Source organism: Erithacus rubecula (genome assembly GCF_903797595.1).
Source record: "Erithacus rubecula genome assembly, chromosome: 6".
Taxonomy (NCBI): Eukaryota; Metazoa; Chordata; class Aves; order Passeriformes; family Muscicapidae; genus Erithacus; species Erithacus rubecula.
The window spans coordinates 50810790-50824364 of record NC_136688.1 but is presented as its reverse complement, the minus strand read 5'-3'; the positions used below and the strand labels follow the sequence as shown (position 1 = coordinate 50824364).

Genomic DNA, 13575 nt, shown 5'->3' with positions numbered 1-13575 from the left:
GCTCCCTGCTCGGGCAGGGAGGCTGCACAAGGCGCCCCGTTGTGGTCCCGGGTCCATTCCAAGAGCCTGTGATTCCGTGCACGCAGACAGACACCAACACCGCCATGTGCTGCGTGCTTGGAGCCCTCAGCGCAGCATGCCCGTCACTGAGGGATGTGGCTGCTGCCCCTCCGCTGACTGCGGCTCCCTTGTCGTGCACGAAAGCACACACAGCTGTGACACCACAGAACCTCCTGAGGGTAACACACACACACACATACAGATATACAGACAGACGGACAGACACACACGAAAGTGCCGATGCGGACACACAGTCCGCGCCGCTCCTCGCGCGTTCCGTGTCGAATCTGCCGCTACGGGGCGCCGCCCGGCCCAATTTTCCTGCGCGGCTTCGCGCGGCCCTGCCCACGTCGGAGCGCGCGGGCGTCGCGCGGTGGGCGTGGCCGCAGCCGCTCCGAGGGACGCGCCGGGCCCGGGGAGGAGGAGCGGGATCGGGAGCGGGATCGGCCCTTCCCCGGCGCCGGGGCGAGGCCGCAGCGGAGCGGGGCGGGGGGTGGCCGGGTCCGGCCCATGGACCGTCCGTGCCCGAGGCGGAGCCCGTGGAAGGAGCCGCTCGGCCGCGGGAGGCGGCGCGCGGCGGCTGAGCGCGGCTGAGCCCCGGGGCCTTCGCTTCGCCCCGTCCCGTCCGTGCCCCGCGCCCGCCGCCCGAGCGGCACCATGTCGGCCAAGGTGCGGCTGAAGCGGCTGGAGCAGCTGGTGCTGGACGGGCCGCAGGGGCACGACAGCGTGCTGAGCGTGGAGACCCTGCTCGACCTCCTGGTCGGCGTCTACGCCGAGTGCAGCCGCGACTCGCCGCTCCGCCGCGACCGATACGTGTCCGACTTCCTCGAGTGGGGTGAGCCCGGGCGGGGCCGCGGGCCGGGTGCGGGGCCGTGCGCGGTGCCCGGCTGAGGGGCGCGGGCCGAGCGGGGGCGGCCCCGCCGTGCGCTCCCACCGCCGCTCCCGGCAGCGGCCGCAGACGCCGCCCCTGGATGCGGCGCCTCCCTGGGGAACACCCCCGCCGCCAGCCGGGCCTTGACCCGCCGGGTCTCCTCCCTCGGTCCCCGGCGAACCGCTTGGCAGCCGGCACCAGGAGCAGCAGCGGAGTGTCCTTGGCCTCAAACCCTGCTCGGCTTAGCCCGAAATGTCAGGCTAATCCAGCGCTTCTCGGAGGGTTTCCTACCTGGGGGAGGGGAGGCGGGGAGAGCACCGGGCTCGGGCTTTGAAATGTTGCTCTGGTGCCGGCTCGATGCTTTAGAGAGGGCGTGTGTGTGTGTGGCTCCAAGAAACAACAGTTCCCGTTCATCGTGCAGTCTTTTTTTAATTTGGGCATGCCCCCCAAGGACAGAGTATTTCTAGGCAGCCTTTCTAAGAGCTTTGTTTAATGGTTCCCTACTGTTAAGCAGCCTGATAACGAGAAGACCTCCAATAGTCTGGAGCGTGCTGACAAAAGAAAATGTGGATACTTTTGATGGCACTTAGGATAAAAGTTTTCTATCCAATGTTGTTTAGTTAGGGCTATTGACTAGAGGTATGTGGAGAGCAGAGATCCTTCCCTGCTGCATGTCTAAATGAATTTATGTTAAAATGGCCATGGTGGCTGGCTGGTTTATTCAGCTGAGTAAGTTATGAATAATAATGTATGACGAAGGTGACTTAACTTCTCCATGGAATAAGAACTGAAGGGGAGGGAGGAGGGATCATTGCTCACGAGAATGTTGTCCCGTTTATCAGCTGTTCCATGCATGTACAGTTAATTAGGCTTTAAAAGAGCACTCTTTAAAAAATAAAAAAAAAAAACCCAACAACAAAAAACCCCCCAACCAACAAAACAAAGGATTTCCTAAGGGAGAGGGAGGGGCAGATTTACTTCAGTAAATGCAAATGTGTGTCTTTAGCACTAGAGACCAGAGCACTAACATGAAGGGACAGCTGGTTCTCCTTAATTTCTGTGGGGACCACCACTCTTTGTCATACACTAACAAACTAAGAGGATTCACTTCCTGGACTCTTCTATTGACGTCAGTAATGCGATTGCCAACTGAATAATTAACCACTTTATCACATCTGCCCCGCAAGGCTGCAGCCTGGGGAACATTGATTATTTGTTTTGTCATGGGAGCTTTGTATGTCTTCTGCAAAGAGCCTTCAGGGTTTTTTGTTTTCAAGCTGATGGCTTGAGCACCAGCAAATTGTTAAGTGTGATAGATCAGACTGCAGCATACTTTGAAAACTGAAGTTGGAAGGATTTGGGGCAGGCCAGAGAATGATGTGCTTTTTCTATAGCGCTGCTGGTGGTTGTGTCTTACTGATTGATCCCAGCGTTGTCATTTTCTGTGTGATAGAGAGGCCGATTATCCAATTGTTTATAAAATCGCTTCTTTTAATTCTATTTACTGTGTTCACTGAATGTGAAAAGGTTACTGACTTGATGAAAAGTATAGCTTGCAATAAAAACAGTGTGTAGGTTTTACTGCAGTGTGGGATTACCCTGGTATAACAAAGTGCCTATTCAATAAATAATTGAAATGTATGTGAGGTACCATCTGGTGCTGCAGTGTAGGGATAAAAGTTTATAATCCAGGCTCTTGATGGTAAGGGGGTGGGCCTAAGTCTGGACTGTATTTTGGTGTTCCATCAACAAGGGATACCCTTAATGCCAATTACAGTTGATACTGTGTCTTCCTTCCTTTCCTTCAAGCTGTTAAAAACAAGTAAGTGCCAGCAAGGAGACACCTTTTATCCGTGTCCTAATGCCCTCACAATGTGTTTCCACTGACAAGGAACTTGTTTCTGCCTCCAGCTAATAAGGAAAATATCATGCCAAACACACTAATCTTCCTGATGTCATGATGTGTCTTAATTACAGCCTGATTTGCTGCTAGAAGATATTCTGGATTAATGTGCACAAGTTTTCTGTGCTGTTATGTGTCTGCAGAAGCATCAGAGTGTAGTTAAATATTTGAGATGTACTTTGAAGATCAGTGTTTCTTTATCAACTGGAGACAGAAGGAATTTCCTTTTGACAAAATGGAGACTTACCATTGACAATGGAAATAAGCTGCATAGGTATTAAGTTTGAATTAAGATGAACTATATACATTTTCACGATTTTGATTTTAGAACTGGGTGTGAGGTATCACACATATAAAATTCCCTTGAAATGATTCAGCATGGCTAATGGACTTGCTTCCCTTCTTAATTGGCTAAAGAAAATAGTTAAGGTGTGGTAGTTGAGGCAGGATTTTTTTATTGCTGTTGGTTGCAGAGGAGATTGTGAGTTGTGTGGTGAAGTTGCTGGATATGGATATCTCTGCTTTCTGACAGAGCATGGTGCTGCTTGTGTGTTGTAGCTGGTGGATGCTGGAGAAATGGGGAATCCAGAAAATTAAGTCCCATGTTCATCTTGTGAGACTTAGGCCACTTCTTCTCTATTCAACATCTGTGGAAGCCTTGTACCTTATGTGTGGAGGCTGATAAACTCCAAATGGTGCATCCCATTGCTTCTGTCCTATTAATTCCTCTGCTGCTTCCTGGTAGTCCTGCCACAGGCTTATTTCATCAAAATCTTCTTCCTATTTGCTAACCATAGAACGGCACAGGGTGTGGTCCTTTGCCTTGAGGCAGCTTGTGGCTTCTATTGCTTTACAAATCTTGTAAGAATCTGCCATTTTAACCTTGTCAATTATAGCTTTCCCATGGTGAATGGAGCTTTCAAATAGACTGTTCTTTCCCTATACTGGAAGTATAATACACTTACCTTTATGCCATGTATCTTTGGAGAAGAGCTAGCTGAATTGCAAGTTAGAAGTCCAAAGTCCTTCTAGTTATTTTTATTTATAACTTCCGTTGGATAAGCTCTCACCCAGTTGGTTATCACTCTTATATTGTTTATATAATAGATATTGGAATAATACTCAGTATTCTTAGTGGGAATTGAATCCAAGTCTTTTAGGTAACAGACACATGTCTACATATTCAGAAAGAAATTCTCAAATCTTTGCTTAGTGTCTCTTGAACTGTTGCTGCATCTGCTGCTCCTAGAGTGAGAAATAGTGAGGAGTCCTGTTTCTTCTAGTTGGCTTTGCTCCTTCCTTTCTGAAAGTGAGACTACTTGAAGCTATCAGCAGGCACAGAAGAGGCTGCATGGACTTTGGACTTAGCTGATGGACTGTGGATGCTGCAGTGTGGTATTGTCCATACACTGCAGAGGGATGTCCCAAGAGACTCTTCCTGCAGAAAATGTGTGCTGTCCCTTGTTTATCCTGGCAAGGAGAGAAGTCCAGGAGTGCTGGAGCAGCACAGTCACAGCTCAGGTGTCTGTGCACCACCTGTCCTTCAGCTTTCAGGTACAGTGTGTTCCTCCCTATGGAGTCTCTTGTTCTCATACTGAAGCATCTGAGTCTTGCATAACCCTGTGCTAGCATTGCTGCACGCAGGGCACCTTGCTGGCTGGCATCACTTCTGTGCTGCTTTGACATCACCTTGTTTTTCAGGAGTTATCTTAGCTGGCTGTGGCTGGTGCTCACTGCCCCTTCCTTCCAGTCACCAGGGACTGGCGCAACCGGCTGCTCTGTTTCTGGACAGCTGCTTGTCACAGTTTGCAGCCAGCAGTCAAACATGCTGAGAGGAGTCTCACAGGAATGGGCCCTATTTGTATTCAAAATGATCCTGGTGCTGCACAGCCTCTCTTGCTTCAGCCTTTGTTTCCTCTGACCCTGTTTCATACTTCTGGCCTGCTGCAGAGGGCAAGGTGGCACGTGTCCCTACACACTTCATTCAGTGTTGTCTCACTCCCAGACTATGTACTGGCTGGTTCTCTTGTGACAACACCTCAAAACCCATGTCGGAGTAGTTTAGACTGATATGTGTTTGTTTTCTTTTGTTTGAAGCAGGCTCACAAGATGTGGACTGTTTCTCCTCATTTGTTATGAGCTGTCTGAATGCTGACTTACCTTCTGTGTTCTCAGCTTGTACAAGGTCTGCTACCCAGCTAGAGTAGTGTTCTGCTTTTGGATAGTGGTGGTCAAGTTTTTTGTCTCTGTGTTTGTCTTTCTTTTTTCCTGAGAGGAACTTTAAGGATGCTGAAGCTATGGGGAAAATGAATAAGATGCAGGTGATTAGCACAAGTAGGCCAGCTTGGTACCTGCTGCTGAGCTCTTGAAGACAGCCTGGCATAATAGGCAGTGGATGCTGTTGTAGTAACATCAGTATATTCCCAGTCTGGATTAGGGGAGAAAAAAATGTACACACAGAGTGCTCAAAGCAACCTCTAGCCTGGCCCTGAACTGCCACATTTGGGTATATATTTGTTGCACTTGAGTCTGGCCCGTAGATGGAAAAATCATGCACAGAACATTGACTGGGAAGGGCTGCTGTGCTGGTGCAGTGATTCACAATTTCAGGTCACTGTCAGGACTGGTGCTTCAAGTTTGGATCTTGCCATTTGGGGGGGCTCTGTGAGCTTTGCCAGTTGACTCTGACTGAGGTCCAGTCTCTACTTCTTCCAGTTGTGCTTAAAAAGCACCTTAAGCTTTCAGATAAAAAAAACCTAATTAGGGAAGGGATAACCTTGCAGAGTGGCCTTTCTGTCAGAACAGTGTAGAGCCTGTTCTCTCAGCCTGAGAGCAGTTGTGTTCAGAAGTGTACATGTGAGCCTGAGAAAGGCTCTTTCCAGCCTGAATTAGAGCATCTTCTAAAGTAGCTGCAGGGGTTGACCTAGTCCTCTGTCACAGGTACTGTTGTACTAGAAGAAGTACCAGGTAAAAGGGCAGGGGCACAATATGTAGCAAGTGTGCTGCTAGCACAGGAGGCTGAACTCTCCTTAAGTATTTTTGAGATGACCTCAGAGCTGATGGACTTTTAGGGTTGCTTATGAGGATCTGTAGTTTTTTTGGGGTTACACCAGGAAAAACTGTCACTTGATAAAACGTCATATCTCTTGACTTGAGGGCATAAATTTCTCTCTTCCTTCCCTTTGGCACTCCTCCCTCCTCCCCCACTTTCAGAAATACACAGAGGAGTCCAGGAAGGGACCTCAGGCTCTGCCAGCTTGTATAATGTCCTTCTCTGTGCAGGCAGAAGCTGTGCAATGGCTGATAAGCCTGTTGGGCACGTGTGTGAAGTGACAGTGGTTGGATAATGAAGACAGCTGATGAACAAGAAAACTGAATTTCAGATTTTGGCTAAGTTTCCTCTGTATCATCCCCTATCCACCAAAGCCTGTTGCAATCCCTTGTGCTAGAGGTAGCAGCAGGAGGGTGTGCACTGGGGGCCCACTGGGGCAGGGTGCAGCTACAGGTGCCTTGCACATGTTCTGGGAAGGTGAGACCATGGGGGTTGTTGCCCAGTGTGGATGCAGCTGGAACTCTTCCATGCTCTTGAAGGCTTTCCTGTGTTCATGGATGGGGCACCCATGGCTTGGATCACCTTTTGTACCGAGGTCATGGTGGTCACCTGGCAGAGCAGTGCAACCCTCCCTGGCTGCTGAATCCCAGTTTCCTCCCCTCTCTGCTTTGATGAAACTGGTTTTGTTCTTTTCAAAGGTGTGTGCTAGGATTAGTTCATGTTGAAGTAGCCCAAACTGCCATGTTAGCTTTGACAGCATTGTAGTCCTGGCTAGTGACATGAGGGCATGTGGTTAAAATCCTGCTGCTGTATGATGATAGACTCTTTACAGGACATCTGCTTTAATGTTATTTTTAGGATGAGGCACAATCTTTTAATGACTTTTTCTGTAAAACTTCATGCTGTGAAGCACTGGCACTGAATGCTGCAGTCATGTTTTAGTAATAGCAAAGTAACATGGTCTGGAGGCTGAGAGTCCCATTGGCATGTGCTGTTAAAGTGACAGATGGCCTGGCTGAAGATTGTCTTTTGTCCCATTGAAAGAAGTTGGTATTGCTTTTCTCCTGTGGACCAAGGTGCTAATAAATAGCACCAGTCTTCATTTAGGGCTCGAGGAGTTATGTGATATATTGAAGGCTCTGATCTGTATTTTGTATTTAAATTTTGTTTATCTATGAAAACTAAGAAAGGGGTAAATAAGTCACTGATGAGTTTGTCTTCATACAGGAAGATATGTGGGCAGCTAGTAGTTTCTCACTGATGGTGCATGATGAAGTATAAGATTGTAATGCAGAAGTAGGATTTTATAAGCATCCATAAATCTAATTTTTTTCTGTAGTTTAACTTGCAAATCTAAATTATTTTCATATTTATTTTTCACAGATAATATTAAGATATAATATTTTGCAAAAAAATCACTCAATTTGTATCCTTAATACTTGCATGTTCTTCAGAGTTATGCATTATCAGTGGAAATAGCTTGGAAGTCAATTCAGTCAACAGATCCAGTACAATGAACTTTTTTAACAAATTAAGTTGAACTAATCTATTTTTGCAAACAATTAATGTGTGGGAATGAATCAGTTTCTTCCACACCTAGTAGAACAAATGATTTTAACTGCATGAATCAGAACTGAAAATACTTGTTTCATTAGCTTTTTTTAACAAGTTACTTCTACTTTATATTGTATATTGATGTTATAGGAATGTTGATCTGTAGTTGAGATTAGCTGGAAATGTTAAACTACAGATTCTTTAAATTTATAAAAAATTACATTTTTTCCCTTGCATGTAATTGAAGGCAACTCATGCATGCTAGTTTAAGATGGGTATTACAGAAATAAAGAATTATAATAGTTAACAATTGCAAATTTATCTATGCCATTAACAGAATGCATTGCCGAGGATTTTGAAAAATTTTATGGGTTCATCTTTTTCATTACCAAAGTCTGAAAAAATTAGTAGGAAGATAGACCACAAATAAACTGCTTAGAAATATATAAGGGACTTGTTCAAGCTTTTTAGATTTTTGTTTCTTCTGATAATACTTTAAATAGAGTTGATATTTTTTCCTAACTCTTTCATATAGTGTGTTTGAGAGTTCCAGTGTATTCTTGATGTTACCAGTCATGCTCACTTTTACATCCCACTGAAGTGCTAGGGGGTTTTCCTTTTATTTTTTTTTTTTTTAAGAAAATGGATTTAATTTTAAAAATTCTCCAGGTCTGAGAAATGTGCATTTGCTCTGTGATTCAGTGTGATCTGCTCATCTTTTATCTGTCTCCTAACACTAAAAGCTTTCATCCTATTTTTCTCATCAGCATATGCAGATTGCCAGAATGCAGGCTTTCATTTATAAAGATCTTGTTCACTATAATGAATGTAGCTTTCTTCAGTAGGAAACTACACACTGTTTTCTTAAGCCCTGATTTTGCATAGACCTCAGTAATCATGTCTGTAGATATACTTAGAGTGCATTCAGATGAAGTGTGTGCATCCATCATTTCCAGCTGAGGCCTTAGGCATCCTCAAGTGCCTGAGATCTTTATTTCTATCATTCATGTCATCAGGGTCTTAACACTGAAACGTGTTATTACTTAACCATGGCCTAGAGCTTCAAGTGTGATTAGTACCTCTGGATACCCAACCCAAGACATCTATAAAGGAGTCTGAGCTTTAGAGAATGGTGGGGATATTTTACCAAATATTCAGTCATGTGTGGAATTTATTAATCAGGTGTGCATTAATGAAGTCTCAGGTATAGTTCTTAATTTGTTTGAGTGCAATGCCATTGAGTGGTGAATGTGTATAGCTGCTTTCCCTAAAAGGCTGAGAAAAGATCAGAAGCAGCACCAATTTCAAATGTATCCAGAATTCTTTTCGTAATTTATAATTGTTCTCCAGCATAAAAATGAGCATGGATAATTGCTTTGTGAAGTCCTGCTTGGAATGTGTTTATGCCAGTTTAGTGACATGTGCATGCTCAGGGTTTTGGAAAAGTCAGTACAAAATTCTGCCTGGACTTTTATTTCAGCTTAAACGTGAGTTATATTGTTCTAATTGTCATCAAAAGATTTGGTGAAAGGTGAAGTAACACATAAGATGACACCTGTGTTTAACTCACTGGAGTAGGGATCTGGAAGTCAGTCCTAAAGAAGTGTTGCAGCTAGTCTGGCAATATTGTAACTTTTATTTGGGACTCTGAAGTTTGTGGGATGTGGATTTGTTCTTTTTACAGGAGGTACAACTTTACCCAAAGCATAGCAACCACTGTAGAAGCAGGTTGTATATTTTGATTTTTCTGCCAGTAATGGTCTCTTAGCCTAAGAACTGAACCCTGTGTCTATGAAATACCTGGCCTCATCTAAGGAAGGGCAAGGTTCCTAGTAATTGCATGTTAATACTCATGGGACATTTGGAATATTTTCCCCACTTTTGAGGAATTCCTCTATCCGTGGTTCCCCCCACTACTTACAGATGTTTGATGTGTACCTTGGGAGTGGATGGGGATTGTCTCCATTGCCTTGCACATCTAAGGATTTCTGGTGTTGTAACATGGTTTCTATGATCTTCACTTTGCATATCCTTCCTCAAAAGTTGGCTTCTTCATGGAGCTTTTCTGTGTGCTGCCATCCTTATTGCTGCTCCTGTGACTTGGATTATCAATATAGGAAGGTGGAGTGTTCAGAGTCTCTTATTTTACTGTAATTAAGGCCGAGTAGAAACAGCAGGAGGGTGACTTCAGGCATGAAGATCCTATTATATAATTTTGAAATATGTTCCCAAAGGTTTGCTTTTTAAGATGCATATTTATTCTTTAGATTTGGCTCTTTTTCTGATAGAATTAGTTAGGTTGTTGTGTGTTGCTCCTTCCACCCCCATTTCTGTGTGTCATGGCTATAGTCTGTCTCTTGTGAACCCTGAGAACTGGATACCCAGTGTGCAAGCCCTGCAGCCTTTGTTCTACAGGCTTCTGGCCATTTTTAGACTCTGGATCTGAAGGAAAATAAGCAAATTTTTCCTATTTTTATATATTTTTCCTATAGTTAGGTGTACTTCAGTAAGAAGTTTGTATTGAAATTTTTAAAGTAAGGATTTAGGTTTATGTGGCTAGTCTGTGATTGCTTGCATTATGTCAGCATGAAATGGGAATGTAATATGTTTCTTTTTAGTTTATATGCTCTTTAAGCCAAGGAGGAAATCTCACTTTTCTCCCTATCAGTGGTTCCTTTTAGGGTGGCATTGTTGACCTGGATCACTCAAGTTACACACCTTGAAGGAAATGACATTTTTTGTGGTTCAGAACTATGGGACTTCCTCCAGAAGGCTGTGAGAAGAGTTTTATGTGTGCAGGAGGCTGTACATGTAAAAGTGATCCAGTAACAGGTTTTGGGTTGTAAGTGCAGAGTAAAGGCTGGAGCCTGTGGTGTTTAATATTTCTGCCTTTAATGGGTAATAGGTATTTTCTCCAAACTCAAAACACTTCATCTGTCAGAGCAGACTTTCTGAGAAGTTGCAGGTCAGCTGTGTCACAGGGAAGAGGCACACACATTTTCCTTAACTAGTTGTAGTAAAATGCCTTAGGTCATGTGGCATCATATTCCTGCATAAGGGGAATTAAGTTTGACTGTGTTAACTTACTCTGGTATGTAATTGAAGATTTCCATTACCAGTTAGTTCAGCCTTTGGTTTCCTGAACAGTTGGTATTTAAGTTGGGAATAATGTCAATATACACACAGATGTTTTTAAACTGTGGTTCTTCTGGCCTGGTACTCCAGATAACATAGGACAACATTGTGTGGGGATGCCTAACTGGAGGCTGTATCAGGTCTACACACTGCCTTTATCTTACCCCTAGAAATATTTACTGGTTATTAAGGCAACTGAACTCTGATTATCAGTCTGTTTTTGTTATTGTGGGCCAGCAGGATTTACTGGATTGGAGGCAGTGCTGTACCAACAGGGCTATGCTGGGCAGGCTTGACCCTGGCAGGTATGACTTAGTCAGGTTTACATCCAGGGCTAGAAATAATCAGTCCTTGTGCATCCTGAAGTTGACTCTGATGTGAATTGTAAAGATAAAAGCCCTGACATTTTGGGAAGGAGGGAAGTGGGAGATTTTTAATTAAGAAAATTAAAAGCTATTTGTGAAGAAGCTTTTACTGCCCTTAGGAAAGGGCTTTGCAGTAATTTTCATCAGTGTTAAAGGTATGCATGCATTTAGGTGGCTCAGACCAGGAGAAGCTGCCCTTGTTTATCCTGACACAGCCAAGGCTGCAGGTTGTCTAGGTATAGACTTCCTGTTCTTGTGGGTAGTGTTAAACATCATAAAGATTGTGTTTCATGTTTCAGGCATTTTCTGAGGGTGGGGATAGCAGATACTGTATTCCATCCTCTTCCTTTTGTGTACAGCATTATACTTCATACTGTGAAACATAATTCAGCATGACAAATGCAAAGTCTTGCTCTGTGCAGCTGTAAAAGTTGGGGAATAACCATCTAGACAGCAGTCATACAGAAAAGGATTTGTGGATCCTGGTTAACAATTTGTTGAAAAAGTCAGTGCTGCATCATTGTAGAAATGGAAGCTGCCTGTGTGCAGGACTGCATCTGGAGAGTGTAGCCAGCAGGCTGAGGGAAGTGGCTGTTACTCTGTTTACACCACTCTGCCAAGGCCACTTCTCTAGTACTGTGTCTAGTTCAGGGCTTCCCAGTACACTGGGAAACTGAAGTGAATCTAGGAGTAAACCACTGATGTGGTGGGAGCCTGAAGTACATGAGGTGCAAAAAAAGGCTGAGATCCCTGGATCCAGTCAGCCTGGAGAAGGGGAATCTCATCGCTGTCCTCAACTACCACATGTGGTCAGGGAGAACAGAGGCTGATGCTTCCTGGGGGCACTGCCAAGAAGGACAAACAGTGGACACACGCTATGGCAAGGAGGATTCTAGAAAAGTAAAAGTACTCCTCATGAGGATGGTCTTGCACTGGAAGAGTCACCCAGAAAGGTGAGAGACTCTTTATCCTGGCGACAAACCTCAGCTGGACAAGGCCTTTGTCACCTGATTGAACTTTGATGTTATCTCAGCTTTGATTGGGTGGATTCTGATGTCCAGAAGTCCTTTCCAACCTAAGTTTAATCTGCAGTTCAGTATGTTCTTTTCCTGTGTTAACAAATATATTTAAAAATTATGGCTGCTCTAATAGAAAACAGTTGTTCTTCATACTTCTCAGAATGAAAAGCAGTATGTGAAATAGCATCTTCCTCTTGCTGTAGATAAAGTAGTTCACACAACTTGGTTTTTTGATAGTCTCAGGTGGTTGCCTTGGTTGGCTGGCATTTTACCACAGTCTGAAAATAGATATTGACAAGCTTGTAACTAGGCTTGTAAATGAAGGGTGACTAAATTTTGTTCGTGTTTTTCTTCCATGCATTTAAAGAAAGCAGCAGTTTCCTTGTTCCTGGCAGTGAATTGCCAGAAGAGGTTTTTAAGAACTTTGTACCTATATTTTATGTTTAGTGCTGTTTCTCAAGTGTGGCTTCCTTATATCTAGTTAACCTTGATAGCACTTATTTTAAAGCATTCCTCTGTGGAGGTGTCAGAAGAGCCTGCCATCCCTGCATGACTGCAAGCCTGAATCATCCTTTATAAAAATACAGGTTTAGTTGTGGTACTAGATATGTTCCCACATCACAAAGGATCTCTATCTAGTAGGGCTCCTAATATGCTTATATCTGACACTTTAAGGAGACTGGCTAAGTAGTTGCTAACAACAGGGTGGAACAAATCTTCCTCATAAGAGGAAGATCTAAAGGGAGATACTAGCTGGGGTTTTTTGTTTCCTCTGTAAACTAGAACTCATGACTTACATGAAGTTGGACTTGCAACATGGTTGTAATGCAGATATTCTTGATTGATGATAGTGGACTCAGCTGACCAAAATGCGCAACAAATTCAGTGTTTCAAAATCATATTGATATATTGAAGTGCTATCAAAATGAGGATTACAATGTACAAATGGGACAAAACCTAAGAAATGAATCCTTTATTAGTGGTGTTTTATACTTAGAAGGTATCCAAAGTGGCACTTGACTTTCCTTGCAAGGAATTTATATCTGTGTCTTTGAGTATTTTGCTGACAGTAAAACCCTTTGAAAATAATAAGGTTCTTCAAAAATCTCATATTCCTAAATGCTTGGAAGTCTGGTAGATGCCCTTCTCAGAGAACATATATTGTCAGCTATGTCATGAAGGCATTCATTGACAGTGCTATATAATGTAATGGTCCACTGCCCTTCTGGGGCAAGGGTTGTCTGTGTCTGTGAGCAGTTTATAATGTGTGTTCATTTTTCAGAGGAAACTTCTCTCAAAGTATTATGTAGTTGTTTCAGATGCTCTGGTACCTACACACTGTGGGAGAAAAAGCAGACAGTGCAGTAATGACAATAACTTTATTTGTGGACTGAGTCTTGCTGCTTAAAACTACTGAGAAATACCATTCTCCTCCTCTTATGCCCTAATTTCCTCCCTCATTTACTTGTTCAGACTCTTCACTTTTAATTTCTTACTTGTATTTAGAGGAGGTACTTTGTAGTGAAAACAGCAGTGCACACTTGATCTTTTGTGTCAGTGGCTGTAATATGTCATTATGCACATTGGTAATGATATCTCTTTCTTCAAGTATATGC

At 43.8% G+C, this 13575-nt stretch overlaps 1 protein-coding gene across 6 annotated transcripts in view; it reads left to right on the top strand.

Annotated features, from left to right (window-relative positions):
* Positions 1-446: 446 nt before the first annotated feature.
* The window catches only part of CDC42BPB (CDC42 binding protein kinase beta), an 88289-nt gene continuing 75160 nt past the window's right edge, over positions 447-13575 (top strand). For 3 of the 6 annotated variants that reach the window (XM_079308871.1, XM_079308868.1, XM_079308867.1), the window contains exon 1: positions 448-895. In XM_079308871.1, the coding sequence (XP_079164997.1) occupies positions 718-895 (178 nt within the window). In that variant the 5' untranslated portion in view covers positions 448-717. Of the gene's footprint in view, positions 896-13575 lie in introns of all 6 variants that reach the window. The other 3 variants (XM_079308870.1, XM_079308869.1, XR_013774625.1) reach the window with 2 other exon arrangements.